The 24,635-nt window shown below is 46.2% G+C and overlaps 1 protein-coding gene across 1 annotated transcript; it reads right to left on the minus strand.

Moving 5' to 3' along the window:
• Nucleotides 1-4,880: 4,880 nt before the first annotated feature.
• On the minus strand, nt 4,881-24,251 carry AKAP1 (A-kinase anchoring protein 1). Its single transcript, XM_065418433.1, has 10 exons — nt 22,547-24,251; nt 18,175-18,308; nt 16,396-16,522; nt 13,745-13,872; nt 11,945-12,122; nt 9,501-9,651; nt 7,835-7,902; nt 6,182-6,255; nt 5,134-5,199; nt 4,881-4,989 (listed from the first exon to the last, which is right to left on the minus strand). The coding sequence occupies exons 1-10, from the start codon at nt 24,249-24,251 to the stop codon at nt 4,927-4,929; spliced, it is 2,694 nt and encodes an 897-aa protein (XP_065274505.1). The 3' UTR covers nt 4,881-4,926.
• Nucleotides 24,252-24,635: the final 384 nt, after the last annotated feature.

Below are 24,635 nucleotides of genomic sequence, written 5' to 3' on the forward strand. Positions count from 1 at the left end.
GTCTCCTTGCACGCCAGCGGTCGCGGTCTGCAGAGAAAAGCCAGTGCCTGCCCTGTTTCACTTGCTGCGAGTATGACGCTATCCAGACGGAAGTTATAAAATTAGGGCTCTCCAGAGGCCTCATTTTACCCATAATAAAAACACTGCTTCTCTTTAAAGGGGAAGCCCTTTGAAGGGACGGTCAAAGTAACCCTATTGGGATGGCTCAGCAGTCTAAGCCTCAGCTAAGGCACACACAACACTCAGACCCAGGTGCATAAGCCAAGAACTAGACAGTCACTTGAATGCCCCCTTTAGTAGCCAAAAGATGGGATCCCTCACAAAGCCATTAGTTGGGCCCCTATTCACTTACAGCTCAAGGCTTAGCAGGATGTCTCCACAGCAGGAAACCCATTACTGTAATATGCAGCCATGCACTCCTGTAAAGAAAACCAACAAACTTACTCAGCTCTAGGTCCCTGGATGCTGCTCCTTTACTGTTCTTTTCCTCTGAGGCTCCTTCCTTCCAGGGCAGATCTTGGCCTTTCCATTCATTCGTTTGCAGTGTCTCTCTAAACCTAAATTGTCCACAATATTTAGTAACTGCTCCCTCTCCATCTCCCCTCCCGGTCCTTTAGTCTTTCCCTCTTCCCTTCTCAAGTCGCCTTTCTGGCTTGTGCTTGGGCTGAGCTCTCCTGGTCTCAACCTCCTCCTGTTTGCCACATCTCCCACTGATTGCAGACAGCTGCCCCTGCTTACTGACACTCTTCACAGCTGCCCCTACTTACGGCTTCCCCCCACAGCAAGGGGAGAGAGGACGTTGCTACTCAATTGTATCAGTGCTGGGCTCAAGCAGCGCTTTCCATCTAGTAACTCTCCTGAATTCCAGGCTCACTGCAGGGGACCCAATGTTCCTCCTAGGCAATATTGAGCAGGCTGCTTCTACATGTATTATATTTGGGGCATGGTACAGGCACTGGAATGCTGTTGCTCAAGCAGGTGTCACTGCACAGAAAAAAGGGCTGCATACCTATCAGCTGGCATGCAAACAGCTCAGAAAGCAATTTCTAATCGGTATTAGTGCTGCAGAAGCCTTCATTGGGCCCATATGAGGTTAAAAGCAAAGTATTTCCCCATCTTCCCCTCTGTGCTCCAATGACATTGAGATGTCTAGTTTTGTCCTCAGTGTCCCGGTTACTACAGATTGAAACAGTGGAAATTCCCCCTGCCCAAGTTCCAACTAAGGCAAAGGAGGATTCCCCTTACAGTTCTCTCTCCCAGAGAATGAGGGGCACAAAACAATATAGGAACTCCTCCCCCCCACATTAAGCTGCCAATAGCTGTGGGAGGCTGCAAACTTTTAGCACATTATTGCAGCAGCCAAGGAAAACACGGGCATTAAGATGAATGGCTAAGCTTCATAATGAACAATTACAGAGTAGAAAGAGTTCCTCCCCAGAGACACGTGCTAGGAACTCCGGGATCTACCCTGAGCTTTTGGAACTAAAAATCACTGACTGGCTTGTTTGACGAGGCTCCGACGACTATTAACTAGATTTTGGGAAAGAGGAGAAAAAAAGTCCCGTCTCCCCCCAGGAGCTAAGTTATTATTTTAAATAATTAAGCATCCAGCTTGTTTAAAGAATCAGCCCATGGGGAGACAGTAGAAAGGTTTCATCGCGCACAGACACAATGGAACATGCGGAAAATTAAACTACTTACAGAGAAATACCAAGCCAGCCACGGATTGTTTCAGTGCAGCGTAAGGTGCAAATTGCTGTTGGGAGTCAGAGTAGCCATGCACAATAACTGCTATGGGAAGAGTAACTTGTAGAGCAGGAGGTTGCATTGTATGTCTATTCTGAAGGGGTCTTGAGTGTAAGTAAGGAGAACTGGCACCTTCTCTACACTACAAAGTTAGGTCGGCTTAACTACATTGCTCAGGGCTGTGAAAAATGTCATGCCCTGTGCAACGTCCTTAAGCGGACCTCAGCCCCAGTGTAGACATGGTGAGGGCAATGGAAGATTTCTTCCCTTGACCTAGCTACTGCCTCTTGCAGAGATGGATTTACTACCGCTATGGAAGAGCCCCTCCCTCGCTTTAGTAAGTGTCTACACTACGGCTGGGCCCCTGCCGCACTTCAAATGTAGACAATACCCTCACTCAGTGGGTCTGTACCCGGGAAGATTAAGGCCGTAGGGGCAGCTGCTTTCAGCTACTAGGTTTTTAAACCTAGCCTGAGTACGAAGCAAAGGGAAATTTGCAGACCTGAGAAAGCGAGCAGGATTCCTTCTTGTACATCAAAGATTAAATTAAAACCTGCTACCCTGGGCAAACTCGCTGAAAGTTGATGAGGATCCTATGAATGGACAAGCTGCATAAACCCTCACACAGGCTTGTAACTCACGAAGTGCTGGCGGCACTTTGAAGAGAAACAGTGTGTGTGATCGTGAGGGCAGCAACCATAACTTCAGGTGCTGTAAAAATACCACCAGGCTGCATGCTAACTGGGACGGACGGTCAGTTGCTCAGCAAGGACCACACACACCCTTGCCCTGCTGAGATGCAGAAGATCGGAAAGCTCGCCACAGGACAAAGATCTGTCTTGGAGAAGGAAAGGCTGGCCTAGAGGATAGGACACTAGGACTCAAGAGATCAGAGTTCAACTCCCAGCTCAGCCACAGGCAAGTCACTTATTTACTCTGTGCTTCAGTTGCACATCTGTAACATGGAGCTATCAGCATTGCCATACTCACTGGGGCATTGCAAGGATAAAATCCACTAATGAGTGTACAACACTCAGACACTATGAGGGCCACGCAAGCACCTAGACAGTAACGGGCAGGTGCCAATGCACATTATCATACTGCTCAGCACACAAGAGTACACCTGCTAATTTCAGAAGAAACCACATAGCCTGCAGAACTAGAACCAGTATGCCTGGGACTTGAATCCTCACAAAACGGAAGGTAAGGAACTCCTTTGCCGTGACATGAGGTCACCTCTTTCAAACTGCGGCGTAGCTCATATTTCATCTGCACGTAATATACTCTTCCCCCGATGCACCAGTGCTTACTAGACTGCACGGCAAGGTTTTTGTAAAGAATTTATTTTTTAAAAAGGAGAGAATAAACGCTGTGTCCAAGGTCTTTCACAAAACTTGATGCAGTGATCAGAGAATTCAATGAACAGGGGTTTTGAAGGTTCACCTTTTTGTGACCCATTTTAAACCCATCACTATTTGGTCTCACCTGCCACTCTATCAAGTAAAGATCCCTTCCCACCCACACCTATACCACAAGAGGCTGGAAATGAAGGCTCTTACTCATCACATTTTGATTAAGATGGCTTAAAATCTGAGCTTTAATTGAAATGGGAAACACATTCCAAGAGGATTTTTTGTTTTTTAGATTTAACCAAGCTATCAATTTCGTTTTCATTGGACATTATTGCTAACATTAAACCGTACGCCCCCGAATAGAGAGAATTCATAAAAAAGAGAATACAATCTGATCAAATCCTGGTGTAGGCAGCTACATTCATGTCTGCATGGTGGACCAGCACATCAGCTCACCGAAAGTAAAAAAAAAGGAGTCTCTGGATTGGTCTGAAAGATTCTCATTTTCCAAGGCTTGATTATACCAGTGCTTTCCTGTCAAGTGTCTTCCCGGTCAGCAACAAATCTCAACTCAATACACATGTCTAAATGCAGGTACATTACAATATTATTTTTAATAGTATTAAGTTATCTTAAATTATTTGAACAAAATTTTAAATTCCACATTTGATATCAATCTAAAAGGGACCAACATAAATCAAGAGAGAGAAAGAACACCACTGCAATATCAATTCCAAAATTGTTACCTTTTTTTTTTTTAAACAGATCTGTACAGCAAAGGAGTCAGTGATCACAAATCAGACCATACAGCAATCTAGAGCAACGCTAATCCTGTACACTGCAGAGCAGAAACACTCCCACATTCGGATGCTCCGAGTACGTCAGCTGTACTGATGGACTCCAAACCGTTTCTACTTACAGAGGACATTTTGGTGTGGGGAAAAAAAATTTTTTTTAAGTTCCCTTTGTGATTTCCAGTGTTTCTCTTATACAAAATATTACAATGATTTTATATATATTTACACAGACTTGCACAACTAGAAAATGGTTACAAATTACAATCGGGTTTGGCAATCTATTTTTTTTTAAATACATGATCTGGAACATAGCAGATTTACAATCGATGGTTGTAGTGGTAATTCATCCTACATTTCAAAGGTCTGCACAGATGAAGTTTTCTTCCCATGCAGCTCCATCCTAAAACATTTCTACCATGAGATGTGTGCCAGGGTAAGTGCCATGAATGCAATTCATTTGTCTCCCAGCATCAGTCACGGATCAGACTAACGAAGCTTGTGCAAGTTGGTGGCACAACATGGAAAAGTCAATAGACAACTGAACTTTAAATCCTTTACGTATTTTGTGTTGACTTTCTAGGCAGCAAACCTATTTCTAAGGAACAGCCAACATCACTTTCAGAAAAAGCAGCCACTGAACCTCTGGGGCATCTGTGCTATAGACCTGCAGCCAGTTAACACATGGTAGGGGTGTTCTGTTAGCTTCAAGCAAACCCCACTTTTTTTTTCTTTTTAAATAACTCTTAGAACTAGGCCAGGGACAGGCTTTGTTTTAAAGCTACAGTATCTTTTTTATGGCTTTTAGTAACTCCCTGCCTTTCACTGAAATGAGGTATGTATTTCAAGTGAAATGGTAACAGTCAAGCAAACAGGTCTCAATGGACCACAGAGTTTTGCGCAGTGGTGTAAACAAACAAGTCTTCCCTACAGGATTGCCAAACCCAATTCTAATACAGTGCAAAAAAAGGGATTTTTTAAATTTTATTTTATTTTTTTAGAAAAAAGGGTCGCTTGGGGCCTCTCAGAGTTTACTAGTAACTGTCAATCCACTGAGCAAATCCTCTTTCCACCAGAGCTCTGTTTATTGACACCACCTAAGGAAAAATAAGAGAGACAGATGAAGGAAATACCAGCCTGAAAGCAACATTAAAAAAAATCCCCATAACTCAAGTAGAGTTTTTAAACCCACGTCTCAGTCTATACAAACCAGAGCACTACATTTCTGCAAGTGTACGCACCTCATCTCCCATCATACTCCACAGCTGGATAAGAGGCAGGCCTGTTGCACTGTCATAGTTTGTGACCTGGAAACAGACAGACATGTTAGCATAGAGCACAGCAGACAAGCTGGTGCGTCAGTGAGCTGAGACATAGCTTTGCTGTTAAGCTTTCACTTCCTGAGACTGAGAGGGAGAACAGTGGCACACAGTCTCCCCATCTATAAAATAAAGATCCTTGTCTCCTTTGACCATTGCTTTAAGAACTACAGCTCAAGAGCAGCATAAGAGAGCTAGGTATTATTACTCAAGAACACTTGGTCCATTCTTGGGAGATGAGATTTCACTAGCATGAGTCCTATGACCAGGTAAGAGCTGAGTGTTTCACGTCTCCAGAGGGGTTTTGATTCATCAGAGTACTATGGAATACTTTAGGATAAAAAGACTCTTGCCCAAGCATAAGCAGCACTGGCAGTTTTCTAGACATCTCTCATATTCCAGCATTATAATCTATGAAATACATGAAGGGACTATTGTGCTCATCTAGTCAGTCCTCCTGTATAACACAGAGCCTAGAACTTCCCTGAATTCATTCCAATTTGAACTAGAGCACATCTTTTAGAAAAACGGCCAATCCTGATCTAACAATTGCCAGTGATGGAGAATCTACCACAACCGTTAGTAAACTGGTCCAATGCTTTGCTACCCTCACCATTAAAAATGTAAGCCTTGTTTCTAGGCTGAATTTGTCTAGCTTCAACTTCCAGCCATTGGATCTTGTTATACCTTTGTCTGCTAGATCGAAGATTGAAGATTGCTATCAAATCTTTGTTCTCTCATCTAGGTACTTACAGACCATGATCAAGTCACCCCTTACCCATCTCTTTGATGGGCGAAATAGATTGAGTTCCTTGAGTCTGTCACTCTGAGGCATAGTTTCCAATTCTCATGGCTCTTCTCTGAACCCTCTCCAATTTATCAACATCCTTCCTGAATTACTGACACCAGCACTGGACACAATATTCCAGTAGCCGTCGCACTAATGCCAAATGCAGAATAATATACATACCTGTGCCAGCAGAGGTGTACCTCTGGTCATTTCACTAACGGATGAGTCAGCTTCTGATGAAAAGTGATCCTCGTCTTTGGAAAGAAAAGGAGAAAACAAGTCAGACATTCACAGGCTCATAGGTTTTAAGTCCAGAAGAGACTATTACAACAATCTCCTGAATAACAGACCAAAGAATCTCTCTCATCATTGCTATAGGCATCTAGAGTCTATGAAGCCGAACAAGATCACACTGAAATGTGTGTCGCAGAGGGGAGATGAACAGTTCTCTTTTTAAAAGGATCCTAGCTCAGTAGCCACATGTGCATAAATGGATTCAAAGTAATTACTGAGGACCCTTGGTGTCTTCACATATGGTAGTTGACATTAACGTTTCAGTTTTTAATGAGGCATTCTTGAGCCTAGGAAGCTCAGGACTTCACTTGTCCTGCAGGAAGTTTAATATGTGAACAGGAACTCAGTGCTATTCAATGGAATTTAACTGACAGAAAAAACAATCCCTTGAAGGATGGGTGGAATTTTAACATTGCAAGCTGCGCTCTTCGTTAATACAGTCTGTGTACTTTTCATTGTCCAAGTTGAGGGATGAATCTACACTGAGGTGTTGATCTCTGGTTCCCACGCACCATGCGGCAAATGCACTGAGCTTTGAGGAAGTGAAAACAAAAATCTACCTTCTGGGCTTAGACTACCTGGGCCCTTTACACTTAAAGATCAAGATGTTTCAAAATAAACTTTGTTCTTGGTCCACCCTCGTGAGACATCTCCAGCATCATCAGCAATGACAGTCCCTATGCTGCTGCAGATGTTGCATGAGGTCCCTTATTGCAGAGCACATGCAAACAGTGAACTCTGCTGCTGGAGGCTTGGGATGGAATGACTTTCAACCTTTGCCATCCATCTACAGCCTTGGCAGAGGCAAACCCTGTGCCTACCGCCTATACAGAGTTTCCTCTCCTGATACCCAGAGTCTTGACATCAAAGGATGCTATAAGTGGGTCGGGTTAACATCCTTCAATATCGAGAATTGAAAAGCCTTTTAGGCACTAGCAAAACACGGCTGGATTTCTATCGGCAACAACATAGGAGACGTTCGCGGACATCACGAATTTCCCCTCCTCTTCCAGCACTGGGGCCGTTTTTAAGAACACTCAGAACTGTACATACCATCATTTTCAGTATGGGAATGTCAGAGGTTTGTCTAGTAGATTAAGGAATTAATCTGCATGTGTTTATTTAGTTACCTTAAAGGGACAGTACACTTGCTATCTAGTCCATTGGGAAAGAGGGGTTTAAAGAGTAGTTCTAGGTCCTCCTGCTGCCCTCTGGTAGTTCTGCCAATTTGTGGTTTTAAGTTACATTCTCGTATTTTTTCCCCCTAACTGTTTCTCTTTCCATCCACAGCCGCGTGAAAAACCTGCACACTGACTAGACAGGAAAGATAGTGAAACTAATTCCACAGTGCTGGCAAAAGCAAAAACCAAGCAAGAAAAAAAAAAAAATTTTCTAATCCACTTTCTAGTAACTTCAGATATTGGACTCAAAATGGTATGGAGAAAGTCTAGACAACTCTGGCTTCTAAACTACTGGCATCCTGTTTAACCAAGCACCATGAGCGCCGATCATTAGTTTCTCTCCAGTGATTTATGTTACCTGAAAGCGGCACCACATTGTCTAATAAAACTTCTGCTCCTTGGAAGGGTAGAGTTACAAAATCAGACCTTAAAAGAGAAGAGAATCAACTTGAATAGAAGAACACACCTCTGCCCTAATTCCTTATTACTCTTTAAACTGATGATGGCTGATAGAGCAGGAATTCATTTGCTTCAGATTAGTTACAGCCAAAAGAATAGACACGGTATGCGTAACAAAGGTTTGAGCAAAATTCACATGCGAGGAGCAAGCATCTTGTGGCTAAGGCATGGGAATGAGAGATTGGGGTTCAAGCTCTGGGCTCCTCCACTTAGTCTCAGTTCTCCACGTACAAAATGAAGATGGAGTGATCCTTTTCTCCCGTCCTTCGTCAGCTCTGACGAAGGGACAGCGCTTACTATGTGCTTGTTACGCCGAGTGCCTAGCACACTGTGGCCCTGACCTCACCCAGGTCCTCTAGGCACAACTATAATAATGAGATTGCTTCCTCATCTCGCCCACCGCTCCAGCCGGGTGTACAACGCCAGAGATTCCTCGTGCTTCTACCACCCATTCAAGCTCCTCCACTGGGAGCAGGAGCACAGACCAGGCCAGTGGCAGGCACACACGGTTTAAGCACTGTAAGTGTTAACAGTCACTGGTACCTTGTCTACCAGCAGCAAAGCAACGGCAGAAAATTTTAGAAGAACCTAGAGCTAGCCAAGGTAGGAAACTGGAAGTTAGACCCACATGCAGGGATTACGAGTGCTGCTCCATTTGTTCTCCTCCCAAGTTGTCTTCCCCTGCCCTGGCTCTGCAAAATCTCGTTTTCCATGCCACAAATGCAGCCGTGCAAATGGTGCACCACTGGGACTGGGGGGAACCCTCTCTGAAAGGGCAATGTCTCTCCCTGGTCCAGCTGGTGCTATACATCTGTGCCTCATCGCTTCCCACTAGGAAGAGAACAACAAGTGCGTCGTTCCCCAAACACACTCAGCATGTCACTACACAGGGACAGAGTTTTCATGAGGCAGCCCAGCCCAGCGGATGGGGCATGTAGACCGAAGGTCTATTACTGGTTTTGCTGCTGGCTGCCCTTAGGTAAGTCACTTTTTTGTTCCTCAGTTTATCCACTACTTAAATGAGGATTACATTTGCCCTCCTCTGCGGAGCGCTTAGACACCTATGGATGAAAGCACTATGTAAGAGGTAGGGGCATCAGTGAGGAAGCCGGGAGTCCCACATGGTTGTAAGTTGCTGAGAGAACCACTCCCCCTTAATGCTTTCATTATACTGGAGAGACACCTATACCTATCAAGCCATTACACTAAGGGTACGTCTATACTTACCTCCGGGTTCGGCGGTAAGCAATCGATCTTCTGGGATCGATTTATTGCATCTTGTCTAGACGCGATAAATCAATCCCGGAAGTGCTCGCCGTCGACGCCGGTACTCCTGCTCCGCGAGAGGAGTACGCGGAGTCGACGGGGGAGCCTGCCTGCCGCGTGTGGACCCGCGGTAAGTACCTTGTAGTTCGAACTAAGGTACTTCGACTTCAGCTACGTTATTCACGTAGCTGAAGTTGCGTATCTTAGTTCGAACTGGGGGGTTAGTGTGGACCAGCCTTTAGTTATGGAAGTTCAACCATTTTTGTTCCGGTCAAGGGAGGAAAAACGTAGTTCCTGACCTGATCTGCCTGAGTGTGTTGATTTTAACTCTCTCGTATCCTCCGTAGTCCACGTATCTGATCTCCACTTCGTTGTTATCTTTGAAGTAGTCGACAACCTGAGCCCGCCACCAAGCGCCATCCAAGCCCGGAGCAGCACAGATCACACCGACTGCAAAGCAAAAGAGGGAGGAGTGGGAAGACTCAGCGTTAGTGCCTGTTTCTAGAAGAACCATTGGAACAGCAGAGACGCCAGGCTCCTGTGTCTGCTGAGGAAGAAGCGCAGCGTCGGGGAGGACACGCTGCTACCCGCCCACGCTGCTTTCAGACGAGACGCCTGGCGCCCCGCAGCAGGGAGGCAGCATGACCCAGCAGACAGAGCACTGGACCAGGATTTAGGAGTCCCGGGTTCTATTGCTGGCTCAGCCAACAACCTGCTGGATGACCTTGGGCAAGTCAAGGCGCCTCTTTGTGCCTCAGTTTCCCCTCCCACTTTCTGTCTTGTTTATTCTGATCAGGGAAGGGCTGTTTCTCACCGTATGAATGTACAGTGCCTAGCACAAGCATGGCCGGTGCCACTAGCAGCTGCAGTAATACACTTCTCTCTCCGCCTTGCCCTGTCCAGTGATATTAAGCAGACATGGGACTAACCCTGCCTGAAGTAATAAGAGGCTTTTAAACTCTCTCTAAACGTACTTAGCATGTTCAATTTTGCACTTTTGTTTGTTTTAAAGTAGCTGCTCAACACGAGTAACTTGAGCAAGAGAAGTATTCAGAGCGTTCGTGAACCACTGAATAGTCCTCTCCGGGGGCATGGCACGTCTGAGTGACGCTGTATGCAGTGGACAAACATGTGTCCTCCGGAAGGTGCCTTGAAAAGAAAAGATTCCGTTGAGCTGCCACCTTTCTGAACCACCAAGAAACAGCCACACACAGACCCACCCCCGTTTAAAGATGGGTACATCATGCTGGACCCATACACCATGCTGAACTGCTTCAGTGAGAGAGACACATACAGCAGAAACAGCCATGTCGGGAATGCTTCCCCCCCCCCACCACAGCGCACGCCAGCAATCTGGAGGCATTGCCAGAAATTATACCTCTATAAAGGAGAAAATGACAGGGTTTGATAGCAAAGAAAATAATCCTGATGTTATAATTAGGGTGCCGGCAGCAAACATCTTCAGGAACGCGCAGCAATGCTGCTCCCTGACTGACAAGGCTAGAGAGAGGAGTTGAAAACACCGGCTATGGGAAAGGTAAATAAAAAACGCCCCTCCGCCCCCACCGAGAAACTGGTAACACATGCTTCTTGTAGTAATGCTGCTCATGAGAACATAAGAGCGGCCATACTAGGTCAGACCAAAGGTCCATCTAGCCCAGTATCCTGTCTTCCGACAGTAGCCAATGCCAGGTGCCCCAGAGGGAATGAACAGAACAGGTAATCATCAAGTGATCCATCCTGTTGCCCATTCCCAGCTTCTGGCAAACAGAGGCCAGGGATACCATCCCTGTCCATCCTGGCTAATAGCCATTGATGAACCTATCCTCCATGAACTCATCTAGTTCTTTTTTGACCCTGTTAGTCTTGGCCTTCACAGCATCCTCTGGCAAGGAGTTCCACAGGTTGACTCTGCGTTGTGAGAAAAAATACTCAAGTTCATGCTTATATTCATGCTAGCTCACACTGTGGCAAGATTTACATTCAAAGCTTTCAGAGTAGTTTATAATTGGCCAGAGTAGTTCTGGTTTGAATTTATCTTGGTAGGAAGATAGGAATTGCCAGACTGGATCAGAACCAAGCCCCGTCTAGTTCAATATCCCATCTCTGACACTGGCCTGCAGCAGAGGCTTCAAAGGAAAATGGAAGAACTCTGCAACAGCCAGATGTGGAGTAGTCTGCCGCCCACATTAGGGCTCATCCTGACCTCTAATGCTTTGACCTTTGCTGAAGACCTGAAGCGTGAGCTTTAATACCCCTTCCACAAAGTCTATTATACGGGTCTTGCTAGTAGTTTTAAACACAGCTTTTACACTCATCTTCCATTGCACCCTGCCCAATGTTTAGGAGCTGCAAACACCCACTTATTTCGCACCTTATTTTCCCAAGTAAGTCTCCTTAGAGGAAACTCACATAGCTTAATTAATTTGTAAATAATGTTATGTGAAGAATGATTGTGTCCCATTTTTATACAGGTTCTCTATTGTCTGACCCATGGCAAATTCTGTCATAGACCCTCATCTCTGGAGGGCGGAGCAAACTTGAGAAAATGGAAAGCTTGTAGTTTGATTTATCAGGGAGTGCAGGGCAAAGGCACTGAAAAAATACCTTTCAGTGAACTCTAGACTCAAATTACTCTGAAGCGCAGAGGAGAAAGTCTGCTAGATGCTACTAGGAAAGACCAGGGACAGATCCCAGGAGGAGACGTTCTGCTTGACAATTCATGAGGAACAAAATGACTTGCCTTCTACTGGAGTGGGCAGAGTTGGAATTCCAGGCTGAGAATAGCAGACATACATCTGCTGGTCCAGACTGCGCAACACATGGAACGTGGGGTGCGTGTGCTGCTGTACAAACATGTGTCCTGCGTCGATTTGGTTAACGACAATTACTTCTACGGTGACTCCATCCGGTAGCATGAGCTGCCACAAAGAGGAAGTGTTAGGTTTCCATTAATGTACTATTGCAACGTGAGCTTCACTCATTCCAAAGGTTAGTAATAAACTCAGTTTCACTGATACCTTATCTACTCTACTACACACACACACAAATGAGGGGCCTTAGTGGTTCAGAAGTGGGCTCTTTAGATCTTCACCTCTAGGAGACTAGTTTGAACCTAGGACCAGCGGACGGAGAGTCATTGTTGACATGTGTTCTCATGAAGGGGGGGTCAGATTAGTGTAAATTCTTTGGGGCAGCAATTGTGCATGTTGTGCAGCGCAAGCATGCCGACAACGCTAAAGGATGCTATTTATCAATAGGGCAGGGAGACTAGTATAGGCAACAACAATGCAAGCTCATTTTGTGCCATCCTGACAAAATACCCCAACGCTGATCTGGTAGAATAACTTGTTGGAGAAAGTAGTTTAATTCCAAGCTCATCTGAGCTCCTGGCCTCTCTACTGAGGCTGCCAAATAAGTAGCAGTTTGTGATGGCGGTTTCTGAGATGAAAACACTTTCACGGATTTCCCTGCCAAGTCATTTCACATAGGCCATTGCGCAGCCATCAGGCTTTTGAGGGTATGCTGTAACTTAGCAGAACCTAAAGGCACCTACCACAACCTGAGATGTATTGGAGTTTCCCTTTAAGGTTATAAACAGAAATCTAAAGGAGAAGGCTCAAAGAATTAGAAACATGCAGCCCCCTTGCTACCCGTGGAGGCAGATATAAGTATATATTCCCAAGCTATATTTAGCTATTTAACAGATGTTGGAGTCCATGGTGTACCCAGTAAGATCTATTACCAAATAGACTGTCATTTATAGACATCTGGAAAGGGAAACAGGTGTGAAATATTGTGTGGAAAGCGCAGAGGTTGATTATGATGCCAGATCTGAATAATTGCAATAGATGCTTAAAGGGAATGTGATGCTACTGGAAAGTAACAATTCAGCACGATTCTACCAGTCACATGACAACCAATATATACAGAAACTGATTGTCTTTGACCATGTGGCAAATGGATTGTAAGAACAGAACCAGAATATCTCCTCACGCACAAACCAAAAACCCAAAGAGTAATTTCCTTGAGCAAACAGGTCTAGTCTGTAGGCAAAAGCCCATTATGTCAGACGTGTAACTGCCAGAGATTAAGCGAGTTTGGGTTGAAGGTATGGGTACATTTTCTGCCGTGTATTCCAGGAAATTAAACACAGGGCGTCATGACGACAGATGGAAACAGTCCGACATGCAACAACTGCATCTGTGCTGATCAAGAAAAGCAAAGGACAGTCTCGAAGGAATCTTTGTGGGGCTGCCTGCTTGTACAGTGCCTGCTATGGATCAAAGAAGTGTTCTTTGTTCTGAGGCACGATTACTCAGTACACTCCCGGTCTTTCCAGCACACCCATCTATGGAACGGATTATGGTGCATAGTCATTGTAGGATAGGCCATCCTTGATATTTGCTTAATGGAAAAACCTATCGGAAATAGGACAGTCAAAATGAAGGAGAATGCAATGTGGCTCTATGGATACATCTCCTAGGCATGTCCATACAGTCTAACTATATAAACACGGCTAGCGTGCTACCTTGGGGCTTACCCAGGAAGTCATAGGGAGGGAATGCAGCATCAGTGATGGGGCTGGAGGAGCGTAAATGTTGGTGAGGCTCAGCTCCTTGAACTTCTTACCAATCAGACTCAGCGCTTTGTCTACATGATGCTGAGAGCCTAGAAGACAAAAAGACGGAGTTAAATCACGTGGATGTGTTGGGCACACACAAGCAGCACAAGTGCTGGAACTAGGGGTGCTACCGCTCCCCCCCAGCTTGAAGTGGTTTCTAGCATAGACAGGGTTGACAGTTTGGTTCAATGACTCTCGGCACCCCCACTACACAAATTGTCCCAGCACTCCTGACCGGCAGTACCTTGTAACTCCTCCTGAATGATACGATTACATACAGATCTTTCCTGTCTATACCAGGAAATATCTTTTTTGCTGTGGGTAAAAGCCTGGATACACAGCTGTAAATAAAACTGTCTCCTGCCATGGGATCACTGTGCGCTGGTTTCAGCTTCACCGAAGAGGGCTATTCACTGCATGCTAAGCTCCACATTAGAAAGCTAAAACAAAATCCCCAGTGTGGCGTGGTTGTTTCGTGTGTTTAAGTTTCAGTGATAGAGTCTTGACAGCTGATATTTTCAAAGCCAGGCAGCTACGTCCCTGCTATTAACTTTAGTGAAAGATGCATGGTTATATCTTGCTTTGAAAGTCTCAACCACACTCCGTGACCCAAAACAGTGTTGTACTAGTGCCAGGAATATCCCTTAAACTGAGGAAACTTAATCAACCAGCGCAGCATCTGTCCACGATGAGCCAAGCACAGAGATTAACATAACAACGGCCATACTGGGTCAGACCAAAGGTCCATCTAGCCCACTGTCCTGTCTTCCAACAGCGGCCAATGTCAGGTGCTCCAGAGGGAATGAACAGAACAGGTAATCATCCAGTGATCCATCCCATTGCCCATTCCCTGCTTCTAGCAAATAGAGGCTAGGGACACCATCTCTGCCCATCCTGGCTAATAGCCATTGATGGACCTATCCTCCATGAATTTATCTAGTTCTTTTTTGAACGCTGTTATAGAATCATAGAATATCAGGGTTGGAAAGGACCTCAGGAGGTCATCTAGTCCAACACCCTGCTCAAAGCAGGACCAATCCCCAGACAGATTTTTGCCCCAAATCCCTAAATGGCCCCCTCAAGGATTGAACTCACAACCCTGGGTTTAGCAGGCCAATGCTCTTGGCCTTCACAACATCCTCTGGCAAGGAGTTCCACAGGTTGGCTGTGCGTTGTGTGAAGCATAAAGGGCAACAAGTACCTTTAAAACAATTCAGTTTTAATACAGCGTCTATAGTGTCTGAGTAACCAAGATAAATATTTTTTTAAGTGATATTTCTTTGTACAGTGGCCCTTTAAAGATTCTGGCAAATGGAATATTTTCCCAGCTCCCCTAATCATTTACAAAAATATTTTAGTACAAGTTTATTTTCAGTGACTTCTCCTGTCAAAATCTACAACAACTGATTTATGTTTATTACTGTGGTGATGAGGTTACAACCAAGAATGGGTCCCATTGTGCTGGTCAATGTTCAGGCACAGCATAAGGGTATGCCTCAACTACGGAGACTATGCCAGCACAGCAGGGCCCTGGAGAGTAGACACAGGAACACCACACCCCGGAACGAAGTTAACGATGTCAGCAGAAGCCCTCTTCCACCAACACCTACACTTGTCAGAATGGATGCGTCCGTCCGTCAGGGGCGTGGTGATTTTTGTTTTTAAATACATGCCTGACTGACGCAGCTATGCCAGTATAAGCTTCCAACGTAGGGCAAGCCTGAGAGAGTCCCTGCCCTACAGAGCGTACAGTCTAAACCTACAAGGCAAAAGGGATTTAAAATACAGGTGAAGTGAACAATCCAATGGCTGCAAACACGTTAGTTCCACTTTTTTTGTTTTTACCTAAATCCCGTCAGCGGGGTTGTTAGCAGGGGATTAGCTAGATGCTAACACATTATAGGCTACATACCTGCGCTAGCCATGCGCTAGCTAGCTTGCTGAAAACAGCAGTGAGGCCGTGGTGGCGTGGGCAGCACAAGACGGTATGTATCCAGCAAGGGGGGGAGGGGAGTCAGGCAGGCTCATGCAGCCAGCGCTGAAGCCCGCACCTCGGTGTCCTCACTGCTATTTCTTAGCAAACTAGCTAGCTTACAGCTGGCGTGGGCATGCCTACGTGCGCTGCAAATCACCCCAGCTCCATGTCACTATGCGCAGACATATGGTTAGGGAAACAGATCTAGAACAACCTCTCACACACACATCTCTGGAAGAAGGGTTTGGGGAAATGGTACCCCATAAACCTTGTCTGCACTAGGGAAAGATGGACATTTTAAAATCCTAGTGTAGACAAGGCAGTTGTGTGTTAACACCCATTAGCTGGTTGAGGTAAGCCATATGCTCTCCCCCACGATTTTAATGCGTTAAAAATTCACCTTCCTTCCCAGCATAGACAGGGCCTAGCATTGATGCTATTTGAAGCACAGGTGGTAGGATTTCGAGCACAGGACTCAAAGTTAAGTATCCAAGCTGCAGTCAGTTCTTCACCCCTTTATCTAAGCGCCCAGAGGTCAGATTTTAGACACAGTCTTAAAAAAAAAACACCCACAACCGGGAATCATCTCACTCACCTTCTATGTGACAAATTTGGACATCTTGGGTGTAAGGTAGCGTTGAAATATAAATTTTGGCACCAGAAGTTTGCTTCAGAAAACTCACATATCTTCCCTGCTTGCCAATCAGCCGGCCAACCAAGTGCTTGATGGAAAGATGGAGAATTCACAGTTAGGGGTGAGAACAGCACCTGGGACCTTTAATTTTTAAATGCTTAATTTCACCTACAAGAAATGCCACAGGTCTGACGGGGCCGTGGGGATCAATCGGAACTCAGCGCAGATTGGGCTTCTACCAAGTGTAAAATGACATTGGTCCAGCAGAGTTTAGGGAGATTTTGTTCAGTAACCCAAGGCAGTTTCTGATTTACCCACATTTTGTTAAGTCCATCTTTCTAGTCAGCAGAAACAGCAAGTGCAGCAAAGACACGAAGGCCTGGTGTAGGTTAGCGTAACTCCTGAAATCAATGGAACTGCCCCATCTCTGAATCTGGCCCCATTTCTTATTATGCCATTGTGCTTTTCATTTAAAAAAAACAAACTCTAAGTTCTAGCTCTTTAACTAAAACTAATTACAAGTTTCTTTGGAGAAATACTAACAGCTTGTCCTCATTGGCCAAGGATATGGATTCTGCTACTGCAGGGCTGATTCCCTGTGCCTAGGTTATACTATCCCATAAAAAGAAACTTCTCACGTAGCGTCACTGAGCCCACTGCATCGCTATAGGAGGCAGCATGCTCAACCCATTTGGGAAAGTGATGCCTTATATTGCTGAACTGTGAACCTTCTGGATGACTCAGGAGCAACAAGGACCAGTTCTGGAAGGGATATTGTGGAGTCATCCAGGGCTCCAAGGTGCAAGGATGAATGTTATGAAGCAAAGCCTGGGCAATGGGGCAAGTGTAGAATGGGGATGGGGTGGGGGGAGGCTCTGGAGGGAACATGGAACATCCTTCCTAGACCCAGAGACAGTTGCTCTTTCTGGAGAGGCGTTCTCAGCACATTAATGGGCATTAGCCCCTTAGAGACATTCAGAATTTCAGCAGAGAATATAGAAAGCCCCTTGAACATCCTCTGTCCCCCATATGCAAGAAAAGCCAAAGCACCCCCTCTACCAAGAATCATGGTATCTGTTTTTGGGGGTTTACTAATTTCATGGGGGTGTGTGTATTTTTAGCAATTTTTAGTTTTATGTACATCAGGGTACAGGGCGTTGAATATCAAGGGTTTGGGGGGCTCTATATATACACTGTAATAACTAATCTTTAGAATGCTCCCTAGTGTGCTGGAACGTGGTACTGTTTGAAACACTACATTCAATTGCACTAGGGAACGTTTAATGTGCACCAGCATGGTCTACACAGACCAACAGATGTGCACCACATTAGTGCGCTTTAGAAATCACACCCGTGTAGTCTGCAATTTCTGCGCTGAGATGCAAGTCACCATTTCTGGGGTTTCCTGGATAAATTCCAATTTCAGGGTTTTTTGTGCCATGGATGTTTATCGCTTAAAACTGAAAATCAGCAGCCCTAAAAGGATTCTTTGCATTTGGAGTCCTTCAGCAGGTATTTCAAGGAGTGTTAAGCCCCAACACCCTGAAGGGTAAGAAAGCACAGCACCCGTTTTATAGACAGAGGGAGATACAGAAGGGCCATGTGCTTCGCTCAAGGTCATGCTGTGGCAGAGCCAGGACTAGAACCCAGAAGTTGACTCCCAGTCCCCCGCTAACCACTGGCCAACGCTCCCCAAGGTCAGTGCAGGGAGTTACGGATGCCGAGTATTTGGCTCGTTACCTTTGGCACCTCTATCTCCCAGATAGTGAGCTCAGACTTATTGGATTCTACTCCTGGCTTGGAGTTCTGGCAACTCTCCGTCTTCCCAAGGGCACAGCCACTGTCCACAGAATCCATGCTATTTACATCTGAACCTACAAAAAACAAACAAAAAAACCCCCACACCACGGCATTCAGACAGTCTGCATAATCCAAGCTCTTAGACTCTGCATGAAGTCTGACAAAACTCCCATTTCACATACATTGTGATTGTGGGCCCTACTGCACATACACACTTTACACTCTAGATTGTGAGTCTGCTATTCAATTCTCAGCTCCTCTAAGAAAAACATGTGTCGGGGCTGCTCTGTGCTACTTATGGGAACAGGCCACTAGAAACAGACTTTTGTCCCCTAAAACCGCCTGAAGAATTCCACATCTGATGATAAAAATCTGACTAATTAGGAACCGCCATGTTCACAAGCACCCTCTGTAATGCAGTGGACAGAGTGTAAGACATCAAGAGTTTGTGCAGGTCAAATACAGAAGCCAGGTGCTATTACTCGTGGAATGCAAACTCCGTACAGTCGCAGTATCAGAATTATGTCCCCTTGGATTAAATAGGACTGGCAGGGGAATACTAGCCGTGAGACGGCTTCTTCATCTTTGAGACTCCAAACCTAGCTATGGGTTATTGGGGAAAAAGGGAGATGGAGTCTTTTCCATTGGAAGCCTCCTGTCATCACATGACCGCTGCCCTGGACCAAGGTAAAAGCAGTGGGAGGGATAAGCCACCGCTGAAGATCTATGGTTTTGCAGCAGGCCACATGTGCCGTACTAAGAAGCACCTGCACATCACCGACCTCTCTGCTCAGCAGGAGAGGCCCTGGTACTTCAATGAGAGAGGCCCTGCAAACATCAATAGAAGATAGATCGAAAGCTCTTTATGGAAGGTCGTGGCTGCTTCAGTGCAAAGCACAGACCCTTCCCACAATTTGATTGGAAAGTGCTCCTGAGTCCTCCCACCCGTGGCTGGAAGGGGGAGGAAATCTTTGGAGCAATCGAAGGGACCTCCTTCAAAGACTCCTGGGACATTCCAGCTGCAAAAAAACAACAACCCACCTTAAAGGACTTCAGGATGCCATGAACCAGACATCCCCCAAGCAACTCAATGAGGCAGAGACCTGCTGAAGCTAATGTACGCTGCTCCCCATTCCAGCCATTAGGCTTGAAGAAGCCTCCGAGGGCCAAGGTGATATTAAAGATCTTAGTCATTTTGGGATGGGGTGTGGGAAAGCCCAAGGAACTTAGAGACACGTGGCAAGCCAAAGATCAGGCTCTTGGCAAGAGAGGCATCTTGACACATGGGATTTGATCCAAGCAAGTTTCCAAGAGTGAGAAACAGAGGCCCTTCGTTACGGAATTCCGTTTAGTTTCACTGAAAACTGGAAGGGGATCACTTCAAGCGTGCTGAAGTTCAGCGGAGCCATTCCTTGAATGGGAATCAGATTCACGCCGATGGAGTGTGAGCGAGCAGAGCTTTCCCTGTTACTCCTCAGTTGAGATTGGGGGTTATGATTCCCCCTGGTCAGGTAGCCTTGCTTCCCAAAGGCCCAAAGCTAAGACAGCATCTTCTACTTGGGAAGGGTCTGAGAGATACAAGGTATATCAAGCAGTAATGTAAGAGACCTACAGGCCCAAGTCTGTAAGATATTAGCTTAAGCACTTTGCATGAGCTATGCGGCCTACAAGCTTTAGCATAAGTGAGGTCGCTGCTGTCTAACTTAAGTCACAAGATATCATAACACTTTGTTCGGGTGAACAAATACACCGACACGCAACCACGAGAACGCAGTTGATGCCAGTTTGGCTATTTTAGGATAGGAACATCAGCAGATGTTCAACTGCACAATTGTTACTGCAACCAACTGATGTGTATGTTTGCAAGTCTGAGATAATTAATATACTAACCTATAGCATAAGGACACCCCAATGTTATTAGGGTGAGGAATTTAGTTATGGACAAAGGAGGCCGAACATTCTTATGAATATTCACAGCAGCCACCAGACCCTATAGCAGGGCTAACCACGGCCTAGACTGTTGAGACCTTGACCATTGGAACGTTTTGGCACACCAGAGACAGGAGAAGACACTCGTGGATCACCTCCTGTCTCATCAGTCCTAGGTCTCCACAAGGATGGTGTGACTATAGGTATGACACGACACCAGACAGGAAGTTAATACTGTATTACTGCTGCCTCCTTGGTTGGATTGGATTGGATTGTTTGTGTGTTTACTAATTGTGTTAGCAAAACCATTGCAAATTCAGAAGCTTCTTCCCCAAGTCTGAGTGTTGCAACCCTGCACATGGGAGTTCCCAAATTAACAGTACTTCTAACAACTCTGGGCCTGATCTGAGGACTAGAATTTACCAAACCTCAGAGGGTTAACAGGGCATTCTCAAGTAATCAGTATAATACATAATCAGTAGATCAGGCAATGGAAGGGTGAGAATCTGTTAGCCCCAGTTATGGGGAGCCACTGGTTTCTTAAATAGCATCTGAACATTTCAAATATGGTTGGGGGATAAAAGGATGATAAAAGTGATGAGCTTCCAGCAATCTGCCTGTTAGTACATTACTGGGATGAGGATCCAACAGTCCTCGCTTGCTCTTCTGTATTCTGGCCACCTGGCTCCAATACACCAAAAACCCAAGGGAGCATAGGAGCTACTCTGTTTTTGCTACTTCCCAAGTCAGGCCACAGCTCTGATACAATCGGGTCCACTATCTGCCTGGCGGGTCTCGATTTAGACTTGCTGATCAAGATGCCGCTGTGACAAGTGGGGATTTCAGGGAGGTGACAAGGGAGCAGGAGGTGGCTTTTCCTGTTACACCCCCTTTCTTCCCTTTCAGCATTCAACTCGCACATGCAAAGTAACCTACATCACCCTCTACATCAGTGGTTTTCCACCAGGGGTCCAAGGCCCCCTCGGGGGCCACGAGCAGGTTTCAGGGGGGTCCAGGGCAAAAAGCTGAAGCCCTGCCACATGGGGTTGAAGCCTGGGGCCCTGAGCAATGTAGTTTTGTGGGGGCCCCTATGGCATCAGGCCCCAGGCAAGTCCCCTGCTTGCTACCCCCTGATGCCGGCCCTGGTTTTCATATGCAGAAAACCAGTTGTGGTGGCACAGGCAGGCCGTGGAGTTTTTATAGCATGTTGGGGAGGCCTCCGAAAGAAAAAGGTTCAGAATCCCTGCTCTACATCACCTCGGAGTTTGTCCTGGCGCGAGAGTTTTGTCGCTTTACAGTGTGGTCTCAGTTCAGCCCCTGTATTAGAGCGTTTGTTCTCTCCGCTAGTCATTCCGAGAAGTGTATGCGACAGGGTAAGAGTAATTTCTTCCTTTAGCAAGAAGTGTTTCTTATAGAGGGGACATCTAGAAAATGGTTAATCCCGGTCTCCTATTAAAAGCTGCAGAGCCTGCTATCTCGCAGCAGGCAGCACTCCTGTTACTCTGTAGTGACTATAGAACGCAGCCTGTCTTTAGGAGCTGTTTGCGCTGGAGGGTTGTATGAAGAGCGTTTACATACAGCTTTTAAGGCTGAAGTTTGTGTTTGTCCACACACGGTTAGCCTAATATAAAGCAGCTAGGAAAAGAACCCCCGGCTTTAATACTACCCACCCACTAGCTAGAGAGAGAGAGAGAGAGATGCTACAGCAAAGAGATGGAGGGACCCCGACAAGCCAAACACATTACACATGGGCACAGGCTGCTGAGATTTCTCATCACACACCCACTTTCCAAGCAAACAGACCATGTTAGTGCAGACACAGATGACGCTGTCTTAGGACGTCAAGCAATTGCCCTGCTCCATCTGTTCGCATGTACAGTCCACGTCCACCCTTCAGTGAACGGTCCACACCAAAGGCAAGAGCCTAATGCTTACAGCTGAGTGGATGCCGCCTTAGCTCAAGCGGTAACAAGCTTGCGCTTTTGGGGCTCATGCTTGCAAGGTGCTTAGCTCCCTGGCCCTGATCCAACACACACTGATTTCATTGGGACGGCTCACGTGCTTTAAGTTAATCATGCGCTTAAATGCTTTGCTGGATGGAGGCCAGCATGCTCAGTGTCTTGCTGAGTTTCCTGGACACCACATAGCTAGCTACGGTTTTTTCCCCATCACTGTGGGATGCAGGAGCTGGCAGCCTAGGGTGGGTTCATTCTGTCCATCTGAGCATAAGACACATCTATTTATAACTTGGTAGGATTTTTACTAACAAGCAGGCCCTCTGAATTGTGATGAGGGTTGGGGACTGAGGACTTTTCAGTGCTGTACTAACGCACCTTCCCCCATGTGTCTTGTGTGAGGCTCTCAAAGAGATGTGACCCCTTACCTCCTGAGTGATCTGCATCTGTCTCCGCTGTCCAGTGCTTCTCATGTCTCAGATCTGCACTGTCCCCTTTCAGCACTCCATTGCTGTATGGCACTTTGTCTTCCCCTAATATAGGGGTCTGAGGTTTCTCACTCTGTGCCACGTTTTGCTCTGTGGAAGCGTCCTGGATCACAGACATGCTCAGCAAGTCTGAATGCTGGCCTGATAGGAGAGACAGTGACGTGCTTTGCAAGGGATCCTCAACGTTCGTCCCATCTTCAGACGTACATGCGCTGCACCCAGAATCCTCCGTTACTGCATGCGACTCTTCGAACGACTCTCCATTGTTCGTAACCAAAGTCCGGTTATCTCCTTGTGTTTCACTGTGCACAGATTTCTTTGGCCGATGGTCTTTTGGGTCTACCTGCACTGGGTTAGATAAGCGCCCGTATTTCAAACAGCTGGAATACGACACGTAACGATGGAGTTTCTCTTCCGATAGGGGAACAGGTATCGTTGCGACATTCTCTGTGGAAACGACTTCATTCCCTCTGCTAGATTCCACTGCAAGCATCTCATCGGATGAAATGCTCACTCTCTCCAGCGGTCTATCAACCCGGCTGACTGCGACTTCACAGATCCTACTGGACACATCGCTTACTGAACTAGACAGCACTTCCTCGGTAGCTGCTAAGATGACTTTGGAAATAATCTGTATGGCTGCTTGCTCAATTTTCTCAACTTCATCTTTGTCTAAACTCACTCCTCCAATTCTCTCTCTTTCCAAACCATCTCCTTTCGACTGCGTATCCCTGTAGCACTTCTCTTCCCTTCCATGACATTTAAGCACAGTACTGACAGTCATCTCAGACATCTCCTCTTCCCTGGACAGGTCCAAGCCAGCAGACTCTACACAATTATTCAGTAACTTCCCAACTACAGACTCTCTCTGCCCGGGGACAGTGCCCTCGACTTCCTCACTATCATCTTCATCTAAAATGGCAGGTTGGGCGGTGGCTGAATCCTCTGGTTCAGAGCCCAGGGCCGGCAGGCAGCCAGTGTCTGAGGACATAGCCGCTAGGCACCGGATTTCCTTAGATGGATTCTCCAAAGAATCGTATGTCATTTCTGCTTCACCGCTTTCCCCAGTCTTTCCCAAAGACTCTTGTACTGACTCTACCACGGAACACACCAATGGCTGCTGCTCTGGGATTCCACTGAAAGCGGACTCCCGCTTGGTAACAAGCGCACCATTGTCACAGCACTCGACACTCTTCGGGGCTGAAGGGGGAGACACTTGTGCAAGGGACCCGGTTTCATCTCGAGACGCTGCTCTTTCCAGTTTTTCACTGTCGTCCTCAAACGTGCCCAATTCGACGGTCATTACTGCGGTGGCAGGATGGTCCCTGGAGGAATCTAATCTCTGTTGAGCGTCACATGCCAGAGAGGGTGTCATTAACCCTACGGACAGCTGGGAAGTTAAGGTTTCATTCTCTGGGCAGTCCTCTTCCAAGGGCACAGGCAGTTCTTTAGTAGCATTTACTTCTTCTCTGGACAGAGGTTCCTTTATGGGAGGTTCAATCCTCTGATCTTCCACGCCAGCTAATGCTTGCCTGTCGTGATTGCTTGTACGCTCCTTTTTACGAGAAAAAAACCACCACCAACCAATAAGTGCCAGCACTCCAGGTAAGGCGTACGGGAAGAAAGTGCGGAAGCGTAAAGCCATTTTAAGGAGCCTCAGCAATTATACCTAGAGAGGGGAGAGAGAGAGAGATGTAACTAGCATTAAAAAAATAATAATATGCTTCCTAAGAAAGAGAGAAAAGTTATATTGGAGACTTGCATGGGGCTCGGAAAGGATGAGGGAGGGATCAAGGTTTCACAGATTCCTCAAATAATTTATTTTTTTGGGCCAAATCTAGCTAGTTGTACTGACTGCTTTCAGTGTAGCTTAAACCTCTCTCTCTTCCCAAATCACTGGCTACGTTGATTAAAAGCAAAGCACTTCTGTCTAGCTAAAAGGAACACCTCTGCTACGTCAGCATGGTCCAGCGCAGAGGGCCCTGGACTGGCAGTCAGGAGATCCGGGCTCTATTTCAGCTTCGACCAC

The sequence above is a fragment of the Emys orbicularis genome, chromosome 17 (assembly GCF_028017835.1).
Source record: "Emys orbicularis isolate rEmyOrb1 chromosome 17, rEmyOrb1.hap1, whole genome shotgun sequence".
Classification (NCBI taxonomy): domain Eukaryota; kingdom Metazoa; phylum Chordata; order Testudines; family Emydidae; genus Emys; species Emys orbicularis.